At 46.8% G+C, this 26,067-nt stretch overlaps 1 protein-coding gene across 1 annotated transcript in view; it reads right to left on the reverse strand.

Annotated features, from left to right (window-relative positions):
* Nucleotides 1-2,274: 2,274 nt before the first annotated feature.
* The window catches only part of UCHL5 (ubiquitin C-terminal hydrolase L5), a 34,401-nt gene continuing 10,608 nt past the window's right edge, over nucleotides 2,275-26,067 (reverse strand). The window contains exons 2-11 of the mRNA XM_038758427.1: nucleotides 24,378-24,441; nucleotides 21,079-21,184; nucleotides 16,948-17,073; nucleotides 16,798-16,859; nucleotides 16,579-16,709; nucleotides 13,042-13,105; nucleotides 9,872-9,974; nucleotides 7,314-7,427; nucleotides 5,614-5,712; nucleotides 2,275-2,756 (exon numbers count right to left, since the gene is read on the reverse strand). Of these exons, the coding sequence (XP_038614355.1) occupies nucleotides 2,712-2,756; nucleotides 5,614-5,712; nucleotides 7,314-7,427; nucleotides 9,872-9,974; nucleotides 13,042-13,105; nucleotides 16,579-16,709; nucleotides 16,798-16,859; nucleotides 16,948-17,073; nucleotides 21,079-21,184; nucleotides 24,378-24,441 (914 nt within the window). The 3' untranslated portion in view covers nucleotides 2,275-2,711. The remainder of the gene's footprint in view (nucleotides 2,757-5,613; nucleotides 5,713-7,313; nucleotides 7,428-9,871; nucleotides 9,975-13,041; nucleotides 13,106-16,578; nucleotides 16,710-16,797; nucleotides 16,860-16,947; nucleotides 17,074-21,078; nucleotides 21,185-24,377; nucleotides 24,442-26,067) is intronic.

Here is a 26,067-nt window from a genome sequence, read left to right on the forward strand (position 1 = left end):
AAATACGATTGATGATGATGATGATGATGATTAAGCGCTGTGATGACAGAGGATACAGTTGGACGCAGTTCCTGCCGCGCAAGGGGCTCACAGTCTCAATCCCCGTTTGACGGACGAGGTAACTGAGGCGCAGAGAAGTGACTTGCCCAGGGTAACACGGCAGACGAGCGGAGGAGCCGGATGCGGAATCCAGGCCTCTGAGTCCCGGGCCTCCCTGCTCTCCTTCCACGAGGCCGGGCGGCTTCTCCAAATCATCTTCGCGATTCCAACGTGTCGCCGGCTTGTACTTCCCAAGCGCTTAGTCCGGTGCTCTGCACACAGTAAGCGCTCAATAAATACGATTGATTGATTCCAAGACTGCTCCCAAGCGGGATCCGTCCGACCGTGACAGTCCCTTCCCGTTCTCCCAAAAGCCGGGAGCCGCATTTGGTGAAGGAAAACGGGGGCCGAGGCATTTAGCGTGTCGCTTCTCCTAACCGACCCCATTCCCTGACACACCTTCTAGCTGAAACGCTAGCCGGAACGGGGTGTCCTCCTCACCCCCACCCCTCTACTTAAAATTAGTTGTAATTTTAATTTATTTTACTTTATTAGTATGGTTTTGTTCTCTGTCTCCCCCTTCTAATCAATCAATTGTATTTATTGAGCGCTTACTGTGTGCAGAGCACTGTACTAAGCCCTTGGGAAGTCCAAGTTGGCAACATACAGAGACGGTCCCTACCCAACAGTGGGCTCACAGTCTAAAAGGGGGAGACAGAGAACAAAACCAAACATACTAACAAAGTAAAATAAATAAAATAGATATGTTCTAGATATTTCAGATAGATATTTTAGACTGTGAGCCCACTGTTGGGTCGGGACCGGCTCTCTATGTTGCCAACTTGTACTTCCCAAGCGCTTAGTCCAGTGCTCTGCCCACAGTAAGCGCTCAATAAATACGATTGATTGACTAGTAGCGATAGCCGTGAAAGCGTCACGATGGGTCTGAGGCTCCCGGGAACCGGAATAAACCTCACGTGAATAATTGTGCAATGGAAAATTCAACCGAGTTGTCTACGTTGTGCAAGCCGAGGAGGCCGACCTCAGCTTCGGTTGACTGCGTTTCTTCCCGTGGTCTGGGCCCCGCGTCTCGGAATAGCTGAACCGGGGGACTCGGAAGAGAAGATCCCACTGGAGGAACTTCGTGGTTGGCGGGAAAAATGAGCAACGCTCCGGCTCTGAAAACATTCCTGTCTCCCCCAAGATCCCTTCCTAAACCGCTCGCTCTCAACCGCTCAAAGAATCCTTTTGTTCCTTAGCTGTCCACAGTTGGGAAATATACAATCAGCCACACAAATAAAGTTCCCACCGTCGATGGCCATCCATCAGTGCCATCTACCGAGTGCTTACTGTGTACTAAGCGCTTGGAGGAATACAACACTGTTGGTAGACATATTCCCTGCCCACAAGGATCGATCTGCTTGAGATCTTATTGTACACTCCCAAGCGCTTTAGTACGGTACTCTGCACACAGTAAACACTCAACACCATTGTTTGAGCGATTGCAATCCACTGCATTTGTCACATTACACTTCCCCTTTTAGACTGTGAGCCCACTATTGGGTAGGGACTGTCTCTATATGTTGCCAAATTGGACTTCCCAAGCGCTTAGTACAGTGCTCTGCACACAGTAAGCGCTCAATAAATGCGATTGATGATGATTACACCTCAAGGAATGCACGACTTCTAAAACAGTGACCCGCACTGCGACATCTCCATCAATCCACGGTGTTAACTGAGCGCTTAAACGTGTAGAGCACCGTACTAGGCGCTTATCTTCTGAACTTACGGGATCATTTCGAGGAGCATTTTCTTTCGCTGTGACTCTCAAGTGTCAGGCCAAAAGGCAATTTCCCCGACGGCTTCGGGGTATTGTTTTGAGGAGGGAGCATCGCCGAAAGGCTCCCGGCCCTTAGACGTTAGGACGAGATGGAATTTTTGCCTGAAACTACAAAATCACCTTTCCCAGACACAAGACCCGAGGTATCCACAACAGTTATTCGACCAAAACCCTTGAAAAAACTTGGCCCACGTAAAATGGGATATTTACCCGCTCAGCTGACTGCGGCGGAAGCCCTGGAGACGATCTTATTATTTCAAGGGCTCGGGGACGAGAAGCAATTTTCAATCATCGGGGACAGAAAACTGGGAATACGATGCCACAAAATCCCGAAAGAGAAAGTAGAGAACTGAGAGAAGCGCTCTGGGAGTGATGAGAAGCAAAGAAGGCTCAACTGTTTTCCGTTAGATCTGACATTTTCTGTTTTATTATAAAATCTTCATCTTTAAACGTGGGACCAAAACAAAACAAAACAAAAAAAACTTAGAAGATAAATTAGGAGAACAACTGAGAGATACAGAATACCATCTTGAGGTCCATAGCGGTAGTTCCAGTTCCAGAAGTTATTTGGAATGCTGTCAAATAACTGAATTTGGTCAAACAACTCTAAACGTGACTTTTTATTTAGTAACGCGCTACATGCACATGATGCAGGTAGGGGAAGTGTTTGTATGAACCCATGCATTCGACACGAGACAGACCGTTACAATTGTCAAAAGGGCATTGAACCGGTTAAGATTTTACTGAAAATACTCTATAGTCGTTCCTTTTGTGTTCACGAAAATAAAACCAGAAGCAGAAATGTGCGCATCTCCCACCGGCGGAATCAACTTCACTTGGTTTCCTGAGCTTTCTTCGCGTTCTGTTTTTCTTTCGCCTAGAAGGTGGAAACGGCAGGTAACGGTTTCTGTAGCACAGGCTGGGCCGAATCAGAGCGAGAGCCTTCTTTTGTGGGAAACGTGGAACAACCTCCACTTTCACGGTTACTCTAAGGTTTGTAGCGACTGAAACCTCGAGACGTGGAAAAGCACAATCTGCCTTCAATCGGTGGTATTTATCGAGCGCTTACTGTGTGCAGAGGCCTGAGCGGAGCGCTTGAATTTCCGCCGATACCTCAAAGTCAACAGGGCCACAACAGAACTCTTCATCTCCCCACCCAAACCCCGTCCTTCCCCTGACCTTCCCACCACTGTAGACCACGCCACTATCCTCTCTGGCTCACGAGTCTGGGCGTTATCCTCGGCTCATTTCTCCCATTCAACCCACGCGTTCTATGTCACCGATCAGTTCTACCATCGCGATATCGCTAACATCCACCCTTTTCTCTCTGTACCAACTGCTATCACACTGATCCAAGCACTTATCCCATCCCACCTTGACTACTGTGTCAGCCTCCTCGCTGACCTCCCTCCCTATCTCTCCCCCATTCGATTCCGCACTTCATTCTTCTGCCCCTGCCCAGATTGTTTTTCTTAAAAAACACCTCGCTGATATACAACCACTACCAGCCCACACATTTTGCTCCTCAACCTCACCTATCTCACTGCCATCCCCCTGCAAACACTGGAACTCCCTCCTGCATCACATATGCAGACGATCGATCGCTCTCCTCACCTTCAAAGCCTTATTAAAAACCCCATCTCCCTCGAGAGGCCTAACCCCAACTAAGCCCTCATTTCCCCTTTTTGGGATGCCCTTGGGCACTCGACATTCGCTCCACCCTCGATCCCCCGGCAAATGCGCACCTGTCTGTAAATTATTTTCAAAGGTCTCTGTCCCCCCACTGGATGGTAAGCAGGGAACGTGTCTACCAGCTCTATTGTGCCGACTCTTCCAAGCATTTAGACAGCGCTCTGAACACAGTAAGTTGTAAGTAAAGATCATTATTGATGGTTTTACTCTTCAGAAGCACTTTTATTCTGCAAATATCGTACCCGGAGTACTGATAAAAAAAAACACACTAATCCTCCTCACGAAAAAATGAAAATGCCCGGAAGGGAGTCTGTTTAAACACCTCTGCATCAAACAGAACCCCCTTACCTTTGGCTGCACACTTTGCTCTCTCAACATCCAACCTACTCAGCGTATCTTGTTACCATTTATCTCGCCACGGACCGCTTGCCCGTATCCTGATTCCATCCTGTTCCTTCCTCCCTCTTCACATCCGACGGATGATCACTCTCTCCCCGCCTTCAAAGCCTTCCTATCATCACATCCCCAACCAAGCCCTCATTTCCTCTTCTCCCCCTCCCTTCTGCATCACCTTTCCACTGGAATTGCATTTTTTAGGAGAAGCAACAGGGCCCAGGGGCTACAGCACAGGCCTGCGAGTCAGGAGGTCAAGGGTTCTAATTCTGGCTCTGCCACTTGTCTGTTGTGTGACTCTGGGCAAGTCACTTCACTTCTCTAAGCCTCAGTTACCTCATCTGTAAATGGGGATTGAGGCTGCAAGCCCCACGGGGGGCAGGGACTGTGTCCAATCCTATTTGCTTATATTTGCCCCAGCGATTAGTACAGTGCCTGGCACATAGTAAGCACTTAACAAATACCACGACTATTACTATTATCATTCACCCCTCCCTCAGCACTTATGTCCGTATCCGTAATTTTCATAAATACCACCTCCTCCCGACTGATTTTTCGTCCCCCTCCATAGGGGATTCCCTATCGTCTCACCATTGTGACGCCACATTACCACTTTGGGGCTCGCTATTTGTCGCTGCGCTTTCAAGTAGGCAATCAACCGATCGGTGGTATTTACTGAACGCTTACCGTCTGCAGAGCACCGTACTGAGCGCTTGGGAGAGTACGACACGACATAACAGACGCAGTCCCTGCCCACAATGAGCTTACGGTCTAAAAACACATACAGGGCTTTGCTAACTCCGCTTTTTGAACAGTTCTTTGTCCTTTTTGGAAATTACGGCAAGGCCGTCTCCCCCGCTGGATGGAACATCCTTTATGGAAGGGGATCATGTCTGTGCCTGGCATATAGTAGGCGCTTAAAAAATACCATAATTATTATTCTACTACTGTACCCCCACGAGCTATAGTACCGAACACAAGTGCTCAATAAAGACTACTGCCTGATTTACTTCTTTCACAGGCTCATAAAGCACTGGTTTCCTGCTTTTCAGGGAATGTGTCTGTTATATTGTTCTCTCTCCGGCGTTTAGTACACTGCTGTGCGCACGGTATGTGCTCGGTAAATATGATTGACTGCTGTTAATCAACTGTTTTCCAAAACTATACATCTCAATAAATATGATTGACTGCTGTTAATCAACTGTTTTCCAAAACTATACATCTCAATAAAATATGATTGACTGCTGTTAATCAACTGTTTTCCAAAACTATACCTCTCAATAAATATGATTGACTGCTGTTAACTGTTTTCCAAAGCTATACATCTCAATAAATATGACTGACTGCTGTTAACTGTTTTCCAAAACTATACATCTCAATAAATATGATTGACTGCTGTTAATCAACTGTTTTCCAAAACTATACATCTCAATAAAATATGATTGACTGCTGTTAATCAACTGTTTTCCAAAGCTATACATCTCAATAAATATGACTGACTGCTGTTAACTGTTTTCCAAAGCTATACATCTCAATAAATATGACTGACTGCTGTTAACTGTTTTCCAAAACTACACATTTTAAGAGGAAAGGCTATAAAGCCACGCAGACTCTAGCTCCTTCAGCAGCGGCTCTCGTAAACTGCTTACCTTTTCTACCAGTGGTATTAACTGTTGATGTTCTGCTAAAGTCTTTAACAACTCCATGATGAAAGGCAGATAATTATGCTTCCTTCTGATATTTTCAATCTGAAAGTCAACCGGGAAAAAAACGTTCAAGGGAAAGTGTCGGTTCTGGGGAGCTCCCGGAAGGCGGTATTCTCTTTGGGCGAGGCGAGAACACAGAAGGAACAGCAAATTTTGCAATCACGGTCCATAAGCACGATTCACCTTGGACAGAACCACCCTGAGTGAAATCAGTCCCTGCCTGGAATCCAGACCTTCAATAAAATCAACGGCACAAAGGTCCCTTTCAAGATCACGGTTACTGCGGCCGTCGGGTTCTCACAATCCTAGTTTCGGGCAGGGCAACTGAACCAGAGAATCCACTACCACGCTCTTCAGATCAGGGGCCGGCACTGCACCATAATAAGTGGATTAAATAAAGCGAATGGCGCGATCACACACCAATGATCGCCAACCCATGGTCTCATTTTCAAAGTGACCGTACCTGAAGAGAGAGGTCACTGTCTACTGTCTAGCAGGCTCGGGAGGGAATGGCAGAAGACGGACCAGCCTAGACAAATGTTGGAATCAAGAGCGTGGAGGGAGGGTTGGGGGTTTGTGTGTTGTCTGTGTGTGTCGGGGGGTGGCTGAGGGTGGAAGCCCCCCAGGGTCAGAGCAGAAAGGGGGTACGAGTAGAAAAGAGAAGCAGGGTGGCCTAGTGAATAGAGCACAGGCCTGAGATCAGAAGGACCTGGGCCCTAATCCCAGTTCTGTGACCTTAGGCAAGTCCCTCCACTTCCTCTGGGCCTCAGTTCCTTCATGTGTAAAATTCCCCATTAGGACTGTGAGTCCCGTGTGGGACATGGACTGTGTACGACCCGGTTAGCTTCTACGAACCCCAGAATGTAGTGAAGTGCCCGGCACACGGTAAGTGATTAACCGCCGTTAAAAAAAAAAATACAAAAAGCCGACCAAAATCAGCAAGACACGGAGCGGTGGGATCGGAAGGGTTATAGAGAAAAGCGACTAATAGCTGTACGGAGAGGAACTGATGGACTGTGTGGGAATCAAAAGAAAAGATGGAACAGAAAAGCAGGAAAGGAAGAAGCAGTGTGGCCGGGTGGACGGAGCGTGGGCCTGGGATTCAAAAGGACCTGGGTTCTAATCCTAGCTCCGCTACTTGTCTGCTGTGTGACCTTAGGCAAGTTCCTTCACTTTTCTGGGCCTCACTGATCATCATCAATTGTATTTATTGAGCGCTTACTGTGTGCAGAGCACTATACTGATCTCATCTGTAAAATGGGGATTAAGAGTGTGAGCCTCATGTCGGGTAAGGACTGTGTCCAACCTTTTTAGCTTGTATCTCCCCCAGTGCTTAGAACAGTGCTTGGCACATAGTAAGCACTTAAATACCATTATTATTATTATCTTCCTGAAGCATCTCTCTTTTGTACTGACAAAAAGAAATAAGAAAACACAGAAAAGCCCCCAGCGAGATGAAGCTGTCCAGACCGTGGCCTCAACTTCTCCGAACAGGAATAATCCAGAAGAACGGGCCGGAAGAGGATTTTGTACATTTGTTTCCAGAGACCGGACAGCCCGAGTCTTGTGCCGTATTATCCATTTGCAATTAACCGAATGTTGACCTTTATTCTGCACGTGTAGGAATCAAACCAAAGGCATACCTTATATCTCTTTAGCTTCTGAATTTCTTCTTCAATTAGCATCTGATTTTTGGCAACTTCTGACTGAATAGAACTTAGCATATTACTGCTCTGATCTGTATCCATAGGCTCCTCCTTGGAGAGAAAAAAAAAAAAGCCACACACACCTATTGTTAGTTGCTTGATATAATAAAATCAATCAGCGGTATTTACTGAGTGCTCACTGTGCACAGAGAGAACTGTACCAAGTGCTTGGGAAAATATAATCAACAGAGCAGGCAGATGCAATCCCTACCCATGAAGAGTTTTAGAGTCTACAGGGCAAGACTGAATAACGTTAAGTGTATGAAAAGCACCATGGCCTAGAGTCGAAAGGTCCTGGGTTCTAATCCCGGCTCCGCCACTCGTCTGCTGTGTGACCTTGGGTGAGTCGCTTCACTTCTCTGGGCCTCTGGGGAGACAGTGAGCCCCACAAGGGGCAGGGACCGTATCCGAACCGAACCGTAACCACTTAGTTACGGTTAGTACAGTCAGTTAGTTAGTCAGTTAGTACTGAGCTTAGTACAGTCCATGGCACATAGTAAGCACTTAAAAGCCATCACTATGCACAGCCATTTAAATGCACAGCACATGTGTCATTACTAATGCCTCAATATTTTCAGTACTTTTTTTCTCATTTTCATTATTAACGCCTCAATATTTCCCCTTTCTAGCATGTGAGCCCGCTGTTGGGTAGGGACCGTCCCTATATGTTGCCGACTTGTACTTCCCAAGCGCTTAGTCCAGTGCTCTGCACACAGTCAGCGCTCAATAAATACGATTGAATGAATGAATGAATGAAAGTACAGACATAAGGCGCTTAGAAACACACTGCAGAAGTCAACCTGAGTTACACCCTCTGTTTTCATTTTCAAATCTACGACTTCTGAAAGCAAAAAAAAAACAAAACACGCTGGGCCTCATCAAAAAGGCATGGGGGGAGAAAAAAGAAAAGGCAGTTTTGCCAAAGTGCATCCACACCTGGAAAGCTGCATACAATTTCAGTCGTGGCATGTTCGGAAGGACAAGGAAAGGAAGACTGTGAGCCCACTGTTGGGTGGAGACTGTCTCTATATGTTGCCAACTTGTACTTCCCAAGCGCTTAGTACAGTGCTCTGCACACAGTAAGCGCTCAATAAATACGACTGATTGATTGATTGATTGAAGAGTGGAGAATAGTCAAGGAGAACGGAAGGATTGAGCAGTTTCCTTATGAGGCCAGCTTCAACTAAGACCCTTCAAGTCTGGGAAAAGGCAGGTCAAGAGAAGACAGGTTTGAAACGTACGGAATTATCAAGGTGTGGACAAAGTGAATGTGGGATTCTTCATGCATCCCACAGCCCCAAACCAAGGTGCTTTGCACATAGTAAGCGCTTAATAAATGCCATCATTATTATTATTGAAAATGGAAGATTCAGAGGGGGAGGTGGGAGGAAAGCAGGGAGCTGTAATCCAGCAATTTGCAACTATATTGAGTTCTTTATAAACCAATCAATCAGTCAGTGGTATTTATCGAGCGCTTACCGCGTGCGGCTGGGAGAGAACCGTGCAACCGCAGAAAGTGGGGCAGGCCCGAATATCCAACAGGTTCACAAAGGGGTCAGATCCATTCCAGGTTGACGGCTCAATCGTATTTACAGAGCACGTAATGGATGCAGAGCGCTGTTCTAAGCACTTGGGAGAGTACGTGCTACTAGAGGACCAAGTTTTGGAGGCCTGAGGTGCAATCAGAACCACGAGGATGGTGTCACGCTGTTCCTTGGAACAGTTCCTGCTGCTACTGATGAAAAATAAGACCGAATCTGGCTGGATCATTAGTCTGAAAAAAGGATGGATTTTTCTTTTCTTGGTGTAGTGATTCAAGATTCCTCTCCAACTGGAAAATGAACCGATACTCCGCTCAAAATGCTTATAGAGAAGCAGCGTGGCTCAGTGGAAAAGAGCCCGGGCTTTGGAGTCAGAGGTCGTGGGTTCAAATTCCGGCTCCACCACTTGTTAGCTGGGTGACCTTGGGCAAGTCACTTAACTTCTCTGGGCCTCAGTTACCTCATCTGGAAAATGGGGATTAAGACTGTGAGCCCCACGTGGGACAACCTGGTCACCTTGTAACCTCCCCAGCGCTTAGACCAGTGCTTTGTACATAGTAAGCGCTTAATAAATGCCATTATTATTATTATTATTATTATTATTATTCCTAGTTTAAGGAAATGGCTCTTTGATCCACATTACTTGCAGGCAAAACCTGCTCTACCCTTAAAAGAGAGAATTTTCAAGTGAGCAGAGACTGTGGTAAGTTCCCTTTCATGTGACAAGTGCAGTTTTAAGAATGATTACGTGACAGTCCTCGCCTAAAATATTATGCTGGCAAATATACAAAAGGACCCTTAAAACGCAGCGGAGGTTTAGAGACGTGAGCCCACACTTGAGCACCTCTACTCGACCCATACTAGGCGAGTAGATATTTTTTTCCCCCAGAAAATGACGAGATTTGCCAAATGATGATTCCTAAATCTTGGATAGCTCAAACACCGGAGACCAACCTCTGCAAGCTGCCTTTGTAATTCAGCTATTTTCTGTTCATATATCATTTTCCTGTCAGACACAATAGCCATCAAGTTAAATCGTATCTCGCCTTCACTGTACCTGAAAGAGAAGATTTGGTAGAATCAAGTCTTCGTTAGAAAACACCAACATGCATGGCTCATTCCACAACTGCATCTATAAGACACTCTTCTTCACTTACCCCAGTGCTTAGTACACGCTTAGTGCTTGGCTCAAACGTCACAAATTTGAAAATAAAAAGGCACTGAGCCTCCCCACTTGGGTGGAAAATGACAAGGCAGCTACTACTTAGGCAACTGGCACAATCTGACGTTTAAAAACTCCAGGCTTCAAAAGTAGGCTGAGCGCCTATACTCAACTGACTTTAAAAGAATTCATAGTATGTTGTTAAAATCATCCTAGACCTCGGTTCTGTACGGCACTTTCAGTCCCAAAGTGCTCTGATGTGAATTATTATTATACAGCCGTTGCCAGCGTTAAATTACCTGCGGTAACAAGCGTTGTTGGAAATAATTTTTATAAAGAATACGGTGGAGGGAGCCTCCCGACTTTCTCTTAAAAGCCTCACAGGGATCTAATGAGGTTTTAAAAAAGACCCCAATATAACTGAGAGATTAACAGCATTCCATAGGAGGGAAAAACAAAACGACTTATTTCATTCTCCAATAATTACTCCAATTTTTTATGGTATGAATTAAGCATTTACTACACGGCAGGCACTGTCCTAAGCGCTGGGGTAGTTACAGGATGATCAGGTTGGACACAGTCCACTTCCCACTGTACTAAGCGCTTAACGATGCCTGGGAAGACAGGAAGAAATCCTCGGCAGTGTAAGGAAAACAAGAAGGAAAAATTACCGGCACCTTTCCTTGACTATGCCTGCCGTGTGACCTTGGGCAAGGCACTTTTTCATGGCGACAATTTGCATTTAAAAGAAAAAAAAAAGGACATAAATGCCACTCAGCTTCAAAAGAAATGCTGCGATCAATGAAATGACACTGGTGGGGGCGAGTGAAACTGACACCTGGACTAAGTCGGAATTTGGTTACAATAGAAATTACTTCAAATTAGATTAGTGGTTTAATAATAATAATTAGGGCAGATGTGAAGCGCTTACTTTGTGCCAGGTGCTGTACTAAGCACTGGGGTGGCTATGAGCAAATCAGGTTGGACACAGTCCACGTCCCGCACGGGGCTCGCAGTCTTAATCCCGTATTACAGATGAGGGAACTGAGGCACGGGGAAGTGATGTGACATAATAATAATAATGATAGCGTTTATTAAGCGCTTGCTACGTGCGAAGCACTGTTCTAAGCGCCGGAGAGGTTACAAGGTGATCGGGTTGTCCCACGGCGGGCTCACGGCCTTAATCACTATTTTACAGATGAGGTAACTGAGGCACAGAGAAGTGACTTGCCCAGAGTCACACAGCTGGCAATTGGCGGGGTCGGGATTTGAACCCATGACCTCTGACTCCAAAGCCCGGGCTCTTTCCACTGAGCCACGCTGCTTCCCATGCTGCTGAAATGCCTTTAAGAAGTGCAATTGTGTTTTGGGCCACCTAAGCGAAAAAGGCCTTCTTTGCTATGAAACTAAATCTCTAATAGTTGGCTCGGTGGAAAATCAATCAATCAATCAATCAATCGTATTTATGGAGCGCTTACTGTGTGCAGGGAACTGTACTAAGCGCTTGGGAAGTACAAGTTGGCAACATATAGAGACAGTCCCTACCCGACAGTGGGCTCACAGTCTAGAAGGGGGAGCCAGAAAAAGCAGAGAAAAAGCCCGGGCTTTGGAGTCAGAGGTCACGGGTTCAAATCCCGGCCCCGCCACTTGTCAGCTGTGTGACTTGGGGCAGGTCACTTCACTTCTCTGGGCCTCAGTTACCTCACCTAGAAAATGGGGATTGAGACTGTGGGACAACCTGATCACCCTGTACCTTTCCCAGCGCTTAGAACCGCGCTTTACACATAGTAAGCGCTTCACGTCATTATTCTTATTATAATTATAACATTCTCTCTATATGGTTCATTCATTCCATCTTATTTATTGAGCACTTACTGTGTGCAGAGCACTGGACTGAGTGCTTGGGAGAGTACAATATAACAACAAATGGACACATTCCCTGCCGGCAACGAGCCGGCTCACAGTCTTTTACCTTACCACACCGGCTCCAATCTATCAATCCATCAATCAATCATATTTATGGAGAGCTTACTGTGTGCAGAGCACTGTACTAAGTGCTTGGGAAGTATAAGTTGGGAACATATAGAGACAGTCCCTACCCAACAGTGAGCTCACAGTCTAGAAGGGGGAGACGGAAAAAGCAGAAAAAGCAGAGAAAAAGCCCGGGCTTTGGAGTCAGAGGTCACGGGTTCAAATCCCGGCCCCGCCACTTGTCAGCTGTGTGACTTGGGGCAGGTCACTTCACTTCTCTGGGCCTCAGTTACCTCACCTAGAAAATGGGGATTGAGACTGTGGGACAACCTGATCACCCTGTACCTTTCCCAGCGCTTAGAACCGCGCTTTACACATAGTAAGCGCTTCATGCCATTATTCTTATTATAATTATCATATTCTCTCTATATGGTTCATCCATTCATTCCATCTTATTTATTGAGCACTTACGGTGTGCAGAGCACTGGACTGAGTGCTTGGGAGAGCACAATATAACAACGAATGGACACATTCCCTGCCCGCAACGAGCCGGCTCACAGTCTTCTACCTTACCACACCGGCTCCAATCAATCAATCAATCAATCAATCGTATTTACGGAGCACTTACTGTGTGCCGAGCACTGTAGTAAGCGCTTGGGAAGTACAAGTTGGCAACATAACGGTGGGGCAGGGAGCGACACGGAGCAGAGAGGGAGGGAGACGGAGGGGGAAGGAGGGGAGAGGACCGGTAGAAGAGCCCATCCCAGCCCTCGAGACCCCCATGGACCCTCCCCATCCCGCGGCCCGAAGGCCAAGACTTGGCCCCTGCTTCCCATCTCCGGGCCTTCCCCCCTTCAAGGAACCAGATTTTCCTTGGATTCCTCTGGATCTTCTCAGAGCTTTTCCACCCAAATACACAGCGGCATAAAAGCTCGGCCGCCACCTACGACGGACGACGAAGGAACGTCCCCCTCAGCCGTTGCGCCCTTACTTTTGGATTCTCTTCTCTATAACCGGCCTGACGGCACTGATCCAGTCGTCTTGATTACAAGCACCTAGAAAATAGTCGGAAAGGAGACATATCAATCAATCAATCAATCAATCGTATTTACCGAGCGCCTACTGCGTGCACGGCACTGGACTAAGTGCTTGGGAAGTACGAGTTGGCAACGTAGAGGGACAGTCCCTACCCAACGGTGGGCTCACGGTCTAAAATCAATATAAATTCAAAATTCAATTCAGTATCAAAATCGAGTATCAATTTGCAAGCCGGTTCCGATTGAAAATACGACACAAAGCAGGTAGCCTCTAGACCGTGATCTTGTTGTGGGCAGGAATGTGTCTGTTGTATCGTACTCCCCAGGCGCTTAGTACAGAGCTTTGCACTCGGTAAGCGCTCACTAAATACGATTAAACCTCTCTATGCTGGACGCTTAGTGGGCAGGAAACACACCTGTCCACCGTATTTTACTATACTCTCCCACGTGCTTAGCATGGTGCTTTGCACACGGTAAGCGCTCAATAAATACGATTAACTGATTGATATTTTAGCCCAGCCAACTGCCCACCTGAAGGAGTTCATTCATTCAGTCTCAATAAATACAATTAAATACAATTCATTCATTCAATCGTATTTTATTGAGCGCCTACTGCGTGCAGATCACTGTACTAAGCGCTTGGGAAGGACGAGTTGGCAACACAGAGAGACGGTCCCTGCCCAACTAGCGGTATAGTTTGTAGAGCTGGAAAACGGTTTAAAATCAGCCTTTAGAACAAGATAAACGGAACAGGATAAGCACCTACTCTCCAAATGGCCAAACTCTACTGTGTTTGAATCAATCAATCAATCCATCAATCGCATTTATTGAGCGCTTACTGTGTGCAGAGCACTGTACTAAGCGCTTGGGAAGTACAAGCCGGCAACACATAGAGACGGTCCCTACCCAACAGTGGGCTCACAGTCTAAAAGGGGGAGACAAAGAACAAAACCAAACATATTAACAAAGTAAAATAAATAGATCTGGACAAGTAAAATAAATAAAAAATAAAGTAATAAATATAGTTATTTATTTATTTATAAATAAATAAATAAAAATAGAGTAATAAATATGTAGGAACACATATGCCCCTGCCCTCAGAGCACCAGAGCGGGAATTTCCGAGCTGTGGCGAGGCGCTGGGCCTGCTGCTCTGTCCATTAAAAATATCTCGCTCCCTCCCACCCCTTGCATTGCAGCGGCCGCAGCCGGAGTGTGTGACGATGATAGGATTCCTAGGGAAGGAAGGGAGAGGGAAGGGATAATAGAGGCAGAGGGGCCAGGAAGCAAAACCAGGAATGCCTCTTCCCCCTCCATCGGAGCAGGAGGAGGAGCGGGAGAAGACACGACCCTCGTTTTACCGATGCAGCTCGGGAGGAGGAGACCGGATACTGGGAGCCCTGCTCCAGATCTCAGAAAATCAATCAATCAATCAATCAGCAGCGTGGCTCAGTGGAAAGAGCATGGGCTTTGGAGCCAGGGGTCATGGGTTCGAATCCTGGCTCCGCCACATGTCTGCTGTGTGACCTTGGGCAAGTCACTTAACTTCTCGGAGCCTCAGTTCCCTCATCAGTAAAATGGGGATTAAGACTGTGAGCCCCACGTGGGACAACCTGATCACCTTGTATCCCCCCCCAGCGCTTAGAACAGTGCTTTGCACATAGTAAGCGCTTAACAAATGCCATCATTATAATTATTATTATTATTATTAATCAATCGTATTTATCGAGCGCTTACTGCGTGCAGAGCGCTGCACCAAGCGCTTGGGAAGTACAAGCCGGCAGCGTATAGGGACGGTCCCTACCCAACAGTGGGCTCACTGTCTAAAAGGGGGAGACGGAGAACAAAACCAAACATACTCACAAAATAAAATAGAATAGATAGGTACAAGTAAAATAAATAAATAGATAAATGCCAGCTTGGAAAGCACTTAGTCCAGCGCTCTGCACAGAGCGAGGACTTGATAGACACAGCTGATAGTGAGTCTCTGCATCCAATCGGGATTTTAGTCCCATATGGGAACGGGACTGCGTCCGGCTTATCTTGTTTCTACCTCAGTGCTTAGCACAGCGCTCGGCCCGAAGTGATTGCCGACCTGCGTAATTAGGCGGCCCAATATCTCGACTCTATATAACTCTGAGCGATCCGTGGATTTGGTGGGAACAAGTATTTGAATCGCCAATAATGAATTTATCTTCAAACATAAAAACGCAGTCTAATCGTAACATCGACAGAAGGTCTAAATACCATAGCAGTCTGCAAAAAAAAATATCTACTGGAAAAAGAAAAAAAATCAAAAAAACCCCAACTACCTCCTTGATATACTAAACGCTCCTGCTAGAACATGCTTATTTGAGAGTGATTTTGAGAAAATGCAAGAACAGAGGGCATTGGTACAAGGAGGTGTCCATTAAATGGACAACTTTTAGACTGTGAGCCCACTGTTGGGTAGGGACTGTCTCTATGTGTTGCCAATTTGTACTTCCCAAGCGCTTAGTACAGTGCTCTGCATATAGTAAGCGCTCAATAAATACGATTGATTGATTGATTGATTAAATGGCTATATCTCCATTTAACAGTGCTTGGCACATAGTAAGCGCTTAATAAATGCCATCATTATTACCTAACATCCTCGCCAATCATAACGGCGAGATGCGTTAAGTGCTTACTCATTTTTTTATATCAATGTTCATCTTCTCCTCCAGCCTGTAAGCTCATTATGTGCAGGGAACGTGTCTTGTTATATTATACACTCCCAAGCATTTAGTACAGTGCTCTGCCCACAGTAAGCGCTCAATAAACCCCACTGACTGATCCCCAAGGGGCTCCACCAGGAATGTTGTTTCTGGCAGATGAAAGGAGCCTATGCTACACCATTATCAGAAAGCAATTAGCATCTCAAAGGGAGTTAAATTGCGACGATTTAAAAGTCACGCTAACGGGCCATTTTCGTGGGTTATGAATCCATTCTATTGAGAATTAATACTAATTCATTCAATCGCATTTATTGAGCACTTACAAGCGTACTAAGTGTTAGGGAAGGGCAGATTGGGTGAAACCAGTTTTTCTAAGGCGTCCCTCCCACCCCCCTGCAAACCCATCCTGAATTTCTCCCAGCATCTTAGAGGCCATTCTCTATTTTGCCTGTTTTCCAACCACTTTCCCCCTTATTTCCCATTGGAATAGTAGTTGGGACAAAACATTTTTTTTTTATAACACAGGGGCTTTGTAGGCATGAAGTTGCCAAGCTGTAGAATAATAATAATAACAACGATGGTATTTGTTAAGCGCTTACTGTGTGCCAAGCGCTGCACTAAGCGCCGAAGAACTGCGTGCCCCTGCTCTATTTCAACCCATTTCCAGCCTCAATCCCTGGGATCTGTTTCCATTTTCTTCAGGAATTTCTTTTTCGAGGACTGTCGGTGCGCTGAGGAAGGGACCTGGGGTGCACCCGACCGGATTCGCTTTCAAAACGGAGAAAAGGAGAATCACCTAGATCGATCGGCCCCTCTCGTAAACCGTCTAACTCGTACAGTCTGCCGCTGACGGGAACGTAACTGACAAAATGGAAAGCATCTTCCTCCTTGGCCGACGTCTTCGCGTCGAATTCGAACATCTGCTGCCTGGGGTGAGCAAGGGGGAAAATGACCGTTGACAATTGAGAGAGGACGGAAAAAAGAAGGGAAGACGAATGCTGCCGTGTTCGCGTACCTGGCGAAGCTGTTGTGAACTTGTCGGATCACTTCTGAGTTGCTCAGCGCCAGACCTTTCATCTGAAACGGGTTGGAAAGTAGGCGCGTTAAGGGGAGAATCCACGGACCGAAAGCGGGAGTTTCCAAATCGAAGGAAGGCGAAACTTACAGCCGCGTCGAAACTTTGTGAAAACTCTTTAAACTCCGACAGCGTTTCCCCTAGGTGGACGTCCCGATGGGCGCAATTCAACAGGACGCTTACTATGGCTTGAGTGGCGCACGCGTTGTTTATTACCTTCGAAAGACACGACGACACCAAGAAACGTCAGAGAACGGCCCACCGATTAATCAATCAATCAATCAATCGTATTTATTGAGCGCTTACTATGTGCAGAGCACTGTACTAAGCGCTTGGGAAGTACAAATTGGCAACATATAGAGACAGTCCCCACCCAACAGTGGGCTCGCAGTCTAAAAGGGGGAGACAGAGAACAAAACCAAACATACTAACAAAATAAAATAAATAGAATAGATATGTACAAGTAAAATAAATAAACAAATAAGTAGAGTAATAAATAAAAAAATAGAGTAATAGAGTAATAAATAAATAAATAGAGTAATAAATAACATTTATTAAGTGCTTACTATGTGCAAAGCACTGTTCTAAGCACTGGGGAGGTTACAAGGTGATCAGGTTGTCCCACGGGGGGCTCACAGTCTTCATCCCCATTTTACAGATGAGGGAACTGAGGCCCAGAGAAGTGAAGGGGCTTGCCCAAAGTCACACAGCTGGCAATTGGGAGTACTACATACGTGTTTCTTTACCGCTTTGGCGAGAATACAACCCCGCTGTTGTTTAAGGAGAGTTGGGTATACAGCCTAGGTTTGATTCCCCTCCGTTATAGACGACCGTGAGCCCGCTGTTGGGCAGGGGCCGTCTCTATATGTTGCCGACTTGCAATAATAATAATAATAATAATAATAATGATAGCATTTATTAAGCACTTACTACGTGCAAAGCACTGTTCTAAGCGCTGGGGAGGTTACAAGGTGATCAGCTTGTCCCACAGGGGGCTCACAGTCTTCATCCCCATTTTACAGATGAGGGAACTGAGGCTCAGAGAAGTGAAGTGACTTGCCCAAAGTCACCCAGCTGACAAGTGGCGGAGCCGGGATTTGAACCCATGACCTCTGACTGCGAAGCCCGGGCTCTTTCCACTGAGCTACGCTGCTTCTCCGATAATAATAATAATTTTGGTGTTTGTTAAGCGCTTACTATGTGCCAAGCACTGTTCTAAGCGCTGGGGAGGATACAAGGTGCGCTTAGTACAGTGCTCTGCACACAGTAAGCGCTCAATAAATACGATTGAATGAATGAATGAAGGAATGAATGAATGACGGTAAGTAGGGTTTTTTTTAAGGAGAGTGCTGCCATCTGGTGGCACAATCAGGCACTGCCCAAAATATAGAGGAAAGGAAAAAAAAATCACCCAAAATCATCTCTTTTCTGCCCATTGAAAAACTACCTCTGCGCTTCTGCTTCTGATTGATTGATTAATAATGATGGCATTTGTTAAGCACTTACTATGTGCAAAGCACTGTTCTAAGCGCTGGGGGGGATACAATGTGATCAAGTTGTCCCACGTGGGGCTCACAGTCTTAATCCCCATTTTGACAGATGAGGGAACTGAGGCTCAGAGAAGTTAAGTGACTTGCCCGAGGTCATACAGCAGACTTGTGGCGGAGCCGGGATTCGAACCCATGACGTCTGGCTCCAAAGCCCGGGCTCTTTCCACTGACCCACGCCGCTTCTCTTTTGACAGTCTTCCATGAATAGGAAGCCTCTTTTGATTGACAGTCCAGAAGGGGTAAGAATTTACAGTAAGAATTTTCTGTAAGGGGTAAGAATTCACAGTAAGAATTTTTAGAATTCTTAGAATTTTTAGAATTTAATTTTTAGAATTCTTAGAATTTTTAGAATTTAATTTTTAGAATTTTTAGAATTTTTTTTAGTTTTTTTTTACAATTTTTAGAATTTAAGAATCAGAATCAACTGATTGATTGATTCTGCTATAAGTCGCAAATCCAAGCATTGCTATTTTCTTACTCAGAGTCCCATTCCGAATAAAACAGTGCCAGCTTCCGAGTCGCAACAGAAACCGCTGTGCTTCCTACGAGATTGAAAGGTTTGCTGCGGGCAGGGATGTCACCTTTATCGTGTGCTGTACTCTCCCAAGCGCTTAGCACAGCGCTCTGCACACCGTAAGCGCTCCATCGATATGACTGCATGAACGTGAACGTTTCCTTCATTGAGGGGTTTCAATTTACTCACTAACGAATTTGGGGGAAAGCTAAGTGTTTGTACCATGTGAAACTGTATAAAAAAAAGTCCCCTGAATTGGGACTTCAAGCTATTCGTTCATTCAATTGTATTTATTGAGCGCAGAGCACTGTAGTAAGCGCTTGGGAAGTACAAGTTGGCAACATATAGAGACGGTCCCAACCCAACAGCGGGCTCACAGTCTATTCGTGGAAGACTGTCAAAGAGGGGGTGCAAATCCTCCCTGACAACACTGTGCATAGTCTAAAAATTTTTACTGGGAATTCTTACCCCTTACGGAAAATTCTTACTGTAAATTCCCTTCTAGACTGTGAGCCCACTGTTGGGTAGGGCCTGTCTCTATATGCTGCCAGCTTGCGCTTCCCAAGCGCTTAGTACAGTGCTCTGCACACAGTAAGCGCTCAATAAATACGATCGATCGATTGATTGGAGTGCCGTTAACAGTCGCGGTATTTGTTAAGCGTGGGTAGAAGACGCGAGCTCGTCAGGTGGATCCAATCCCCGTCCCGCCCGGGGCTCGCCGGCTGAGGAGAAAGATGAACAGGCGCTGACCCTTCGTTTCAGAGTTGGGACACTGAGGCACGGGGAAGTGAAGTGACTTGCCCACGGTCACCCAGAGGGGAAGTGCTCTACCGTAAAGACGGTCTAACGGTTTTTCTATTTACCTTCTCCCCTGCAGAGCGGCCCTTGGGGGAGACGAGGGGGCTGCATCCCGAGGATGGGCCGGCAGTGATCCGGTCTACACCCTCGGCCACCCTACGGCTTCAAAACCGTGCCCAGGACCTGCTGAGTTGTGCTTTGCACGTAGTAATTGCCAATCTGCACTTCCCAAGCGCTTAGTACAGCGCTCTGCACCTAGTAAGCGCTCAATAAATACAATTGATGATGATAGCAAGCGCTTAATAAATGCCATTATTATTATTATTATCTTCCTCTTTCAGGGCCGAGGCCCCGCACGACGACGTCGATTAGAAGCAGTGTGGCTCAGTGGACAGAGCTCAGGCCTGGGAAGCAGCGGGGCCTGAGTTCCAACCCCGGCGCCGCCGCACGTCTGCCGTGTGACCTTGGAGAAGTCACTTCGCTGCTCTGGGCCTCAGTCACCGCACCTTTAAAATGGGAGTTAAGAGCGTGATGGGGGACAGGGACCGTTTCCAACCTGCCTAACTCGTATCTGCCTCGGTACTTAGTGTTTGTCACTTGCTTAACAAGTACCGTTATTATTATTATTATTACTATTATAGTGACAAGTGGTTGGGGCACTTTCTCGTCCCTGCTGGTTAACTTCCCAGGGGGAAGAGTGCGCGATGCACGTCTCGACGCTCACCGATCTTGGTCTAAACTCCCCTGAAACCGCACGCTGCAAAACCTAAGAGAGGAACTCAAGGTTACAACAGACTCACGGTTTATCGCTCCTTAACCTCCTTCTTGCGACATTTTGACCGAGCTGACTGGTATCGTCCTACGGTCACCATGATACAATCTTCTAGACCGCGAGCCTGCTGTTGGGTAGGGACCGTCTCTATATGTTGCCGACTTGGACTTCCCAAGCGCTTAGTACAGTGCTCTGCACTAAATACGATTGAATGAATGAATGAATGAATACAACTACTGAATGAGGCCAGAAACTGTGGAAAAAACTTAGGACTGACTAGCGTGTAGGGGTGCCAGGTGTAAGAGACTTTAAAAGTCCAGCCGTATCATTAATTGGCAGCAATGCCGACACGAAATAAAGCAACTACGGAACTGGAAATCCCCATAAATGCCGGGGTTCAAATCAGCAGCCAGACGGTACGCCTACGACAGAGACGCAGCTTTTACAGTGGAAAATTAGCCTCCTATCTTGACGAAACCGCGTTCTTCTGGCCGAGACAGTGACCGCGAGGGCTCGGACGATGAATAAGAGGGTCCAACAAGGCACCCCTCCGAGGCCTTTCTCACGGGGTGTCCAGGTATGTGTACCTGTTTGGCAAAAAAGATGGTATCCAGCCTGGAATCCTGAACCACAGAGCCTGCTGGTTCTTCTCCTGGCTGCCACTTGAAGAGGAAAATCAGCCCGTGAACTGGCCTGTAAAACAAAATGCAGCCTTGATACAAAACGTCACCATTTTTAAACACATTTGCCAGCCAATTTAACCTGTACAGAGGAACAATTACCGAACGATGAGCTCAAACTGCTTCTGAAAATAATAATGATGATGGCATTTATTAAGCACTGTTCTAAGCGCTGGGGAGATTACAAGGTGTTCAGAGTGTCCCACTGCGGGGGCGGCTCACAGTCTTAATCCCCATTTTCCAGATGAGGGAACTGAGGCCCAGAGAAGTGAAGTGCCTTGCCCAAAGTCACACAGCTGACAGTTGCCGGAGCCGGGATTTGAACCCACGACTCCTGACTCCAAAGCCCGGGCTCTTCCCACTGAGCCACGCTGCTTCTCTACACACACGCTGCTGAGGAACACAGCCAAAGATTTCAATTTTGAGCTTTCTGATTCTCTAACACTGGCCACGAGGCATAATCAGGGCTTGAAATAGTCTTTCCTTCATTTTAACAAACTATTTTTCCTTTCAAACATATGGTGTATATATATATATTTGTACATATTTATTACTCCATTTATTTATTTTACTTGTACATATCTATTCTATTTATTTTATTTTGTTAATATGTTTGGTTTTGTTGTCTGTCTCCCCCTTCTAGACTTGTGAACCCACTGTTGGGTAGGGACTGTCTCTACATGTTGCCAACTTGTACTTCCCAAGCGCTTAGTACGGTGCTCGGCACACAGTAAGCGCTCAATAAATACGACTGATTGATTGATTGATGATTGAAAAGTATCGACTCTGTGTTTCCTGGCATCCCCTAGACCGACATAGGGTTCCAAATGCGGTGCTAACTCCAAACTTGCAGCAAGGCAAAGAGCTTGCCCCAAGTTGCTTATGGAACAGTCCCCAAATTCGCTGAAATTACAGGGTGTTCAGAAGGTCATCTGCCTGTCTTTTCTTTTGGCCTTTTCCTCTTTCGGTACTCGGCTGTTTTTCCTGTTTCATTTTCTAAATAAATTTTCTAAATATCCCACATTACGTCCAGCAGGATCTTTCCATTTAGAAGAGCGGGATGGAAAAGGAAGAAACAAAAATTGGGTACAGACCTTGGCTTAACTGCTGTCGGAAAAAATAAAATCATCAGTGAGCTTTCTTAACCATGGGGCAAAGCACTATTTTTCTCGCTGAAATTCCCAGACTCCGCCACCTGTCTGCTGTGTGACCTTGGGGGAGTCACTTCCCTTCTCTGGGCCGCATCTATCAAGTGGGGATTAAGACCGTGAGCCCCCGGGTCCGACCTGGTTTGCTTGCATCCACTCCGGCGCTTAGTACAGTGCGCGGGACATAGTAAGCGCTGAACAAATCCATCATCGTCATTACTGCTGCCGTTGTGCTGTTTTCAGGGGCGCTTAAAGTGATGGGGAGGAGGTGTCCGGTACCGAGCAGCAGCAATTTGGGAGCCGCGACTTGTTGGATTTCTGTCCCGGTCTCCTCTCCTCTGCTGTCTTTGGATGCTGCCCTGGAGTTTGCGACCTTCCCGGTGTTCCCGGTGCCCAGACAACGGAGCCAAGCCAGGGGAGACGGAGAGGGCACGGCAACAAGGAGCCAAAAAGGGCGGCAGAGGGGAAATGGAGGCACGGCACGGCACGGCACGGATGGAGCCGTGGCTAACTGCCCTCTTGCACGGAGGCGAGGGGTGCCGGTGACTCGCAAGCCTTGCCCACTTCAATCGACGAATCATCATCATCATCAATCGTATTTACTGAGCGCTTACTGTGTGCAGAGCACTGTACTAAGCGCTTGGGAAGTACAAACTGGCAACATCTAGAGATGGTCCCTACCCAACAGTGGGCTCACAGTCTAAAAGGGGGGAGGCAGAGAACAAAACCAAACATGCTACCAAAAGAAAATAAACAGAATAGATAGGTACAAGTAAAATAAATAGAGTAATAAATATGTACAAACGTATATACAGGACGAATCACTCTGAGCGACTCGATGCTCCGCCCGGCTCCTCGTCCGCCTCGCTGCAGCCGTCGAGCCCCGATTGAAGGTTTTCAGGAGCCTCCAAAAACCGTCCGAGAGGCCATCCCGCTCTTGAAAAGCTTACGGCCTGGAAGACGCTCCTAGATCGGTGCTCGGCTTGAGTCGTCGGTCGTACTTACTGAGCGCTTACTGCGTTTATGCACAAAAAGCGGCCCGGACGGACTGTAGACAGGAAGCGCCTCGCAGGCAGGGAGCACGTGGACCAACTCGGCGCGGCTTGGAGAAGCCGCGTGGTTTAGTGGAAAGAGGCCGGGCTTGGGAGTCAGAGGTCGCGAGTCTTAATCCCGGCTCCGCCACTTACCAGCTGTGTGACTTTGGGCAAGTCACCTAACTTCTCTGTGCCTCAGTGACCTCATCTGTCAAACGGGGCTTGAGACTGTGAGCCCCACGGGGGACAACCTGACTGCTTGTACCTATCTGCCCCAGTGCTCAGAACGGTGCTTGGCACTGGAAAGAGCCCGGGCTTTGGAGTCAGAGGGCATGGGTTCAAATCCCGGCTCCGCCAGTTGTCAGCTGGGTGACTCTGGGCAAGTCACTTCTCTGGTCCTCAGTTCCCTCATCTGCAAAATGGGGATGAAGACTGTGAGCCCCCCGTGGGACAACCTGATCACCTTGTAAACTCCCCAGCGCTTAGAACGGTGCTTTGCACATAGTAAGCCCTTAATAAATGCCATTATTATTATTATTATTATCAACTCGGTTGTAACGTATTTTCCCAAGGGTTTAGTACACTGCTCTGCACGTAGTAAGCAGGCAAAACCAACTGACTGATTGGTCGTTGCCACGAAAACCTGCTCTCCTGGAAAAAAAGACAGTGACCTCCCGCTCGCAAGACTCAGGCAAATAGGAAATGACAGCATTTGGCCCATCTCTTAGCTTAGCTCTGCACACAGTAAGCGCTCAATAAATACGATTGATGATGATGATGATGATCTCTCTTTCTTGATTCCGAAAAGGTACCCACCGTTAGCAGATCTGGGTTGCCTCTGCTACTAAATATCCCGCAGAATCTTTCCATTTAGAAGAGTAGGATGGAAAAGGAAGCTACTCATTGCTGCTTATGAGAGTCGGTGGCCCAAATCAAATCTCATGGGACGAATCAAACTTGCTTTTTTTGGGGGGGGGGAGGCAGGGCAATAAAGTAGAAAATGCTGTTGGACAGTCAGACTTACTTCAATTTTTCAAAATTCTCAGGCTCCAAACTCCATATTTCTTCCACTTGGGCTCCTCGGCAACCTAAAATAAAAACATTTTCAGCATGGGGTTATATTGCGCCGTTTCCAAGACCTTGTTCAGTACGAAATGTGCCTTTCTAATTTTTCAAAAACATGGTATGGTCAATTTTAGAAATTCCCCCTATATGGGTATAGTTTCCTTATGGTTGTCAATCAATCGGTACTATTACTGGAGCGCTCACCATGTGCACAGCACGGGGCTCATAGCAAGCGCTTCACAAATACTACTATTTTTATTACTATGACAAGAGGGGCATTTGTTAAGTGTTTACTATAGACTAAGCACTGGGGAAGATAGACTATAAGCAGATCAAATGCAGTCCTTGTCCTTAAGAGGCAACATGGCAGAGTGGCTAGCGCCCAGGCCTGGGTGTCAGAGGTCATGGGTTCTAATCCCGGCTCTGCCGCTTGTCTGCTGTGTGACCTGGGGCAAGTCACTTCACTTCTCTGGGCCTCAGTTACCTCATCCGTAAAACGGGGACGGAGACTGTGAGCCCCGCTTGGGATAAGGCCTGCGTCCAACCCGATCTGTTTGCATTCGTCCCCGGGCTTATTACAGTGCCTGGCACATAGTGAGCACTTCACTACCACTATCAATCAATCAATCAATCGTATTTATTGGGCGCTTACTGTGTGCAGAGCACTGTACTAAGCGCTTGGGAAGCACAAGTCGGCAACATATAGAGACAGTCCCTACCCAACAGCGGGCTCACAGTCTAGAAGGGGGAGACAGACAACAAAACAAATTGACAAAATAAAATAAATAGAATAGATATCATGATCATAATACTCGTTATTATTATTAGCTTCTGGCCCCGGGCTGGCGATAGCGGATCACACGTGGTACTTTTCCCAGGAGGATGGAAATACAAGTCAAACACCAGCTTTGCTCTCAGCGAGCCCAGTCAAGGTTGGAGGGGAAGGGGAAGTTAAAAAGATTAGATGCGAGGTTTGGGGGAGTGCCCTCAGCGCCGCTCTAACCTACCATCCTAACCTACCATTGATTGATTGATTGATTGATTCCCCAGTGCCGACTCGGAGCCGAGCCGCTCCTCTTCGGCCCAGATCTCCAGAGGGATACGCCAAAGAGTCGGAGCGAGAGAGAAGAGGCCGTCTAAAAAAAAAATCTCAAAACCTCGACAATCTCTTCGCTACGTCCTTGAAAGTCTGCCTAATTCGATACGGGTAAGGGAGGGACCAGACCACAGATGGGTCCCCACTGTGAGCACCCGCTCAGAAAGAAAAGACTTCACTCGCTTCATCGTCTGCCAATGGGTTAAACAGATCAAAAGGCCCGTATTTCCGCCCCAATTTTTTCTACTAGCGGCATTACGAGCGAGCCACCGCTCGGGAGGAAATTCCAACAGTCAGAAATCCTGGTCCAGAAAGGTCAGTATGAAGATCCACGCCGACTTGGTAAATTAACAGGTTGCAAACCATGATACTTAAATCTCTTCTTCCAACTCTGTTGACATCTCCCTCCCCCCAGAATGAATAAAGAAGCCCTCAGCTAGTGAGTCTTTCCAAACAATGGCATACAAGATCTCCCACCCATTCTCCAAGTCTACGCCCCGCCATCCCTTCACGCCTTAACCTTAAAACTCGCCCCGGCCTTTCTTCCCTCCCT

The sequence above is a fragment of the Tachyglossus aculeatus genome, chromosome 16 (genome assembly GCF_015852505.1).
Source record: "Tachyglossus aculeatus isolate mTacAcu1 chromosome 16, mTacAcu1.pri, whole genome shotgun sequence".
NCBI lineage: Eukaryota > Metazoa > Chordata > Mammalia > Monotremata > Tachyglossidae > Tachyglossus > Tachyglossus aculeatus.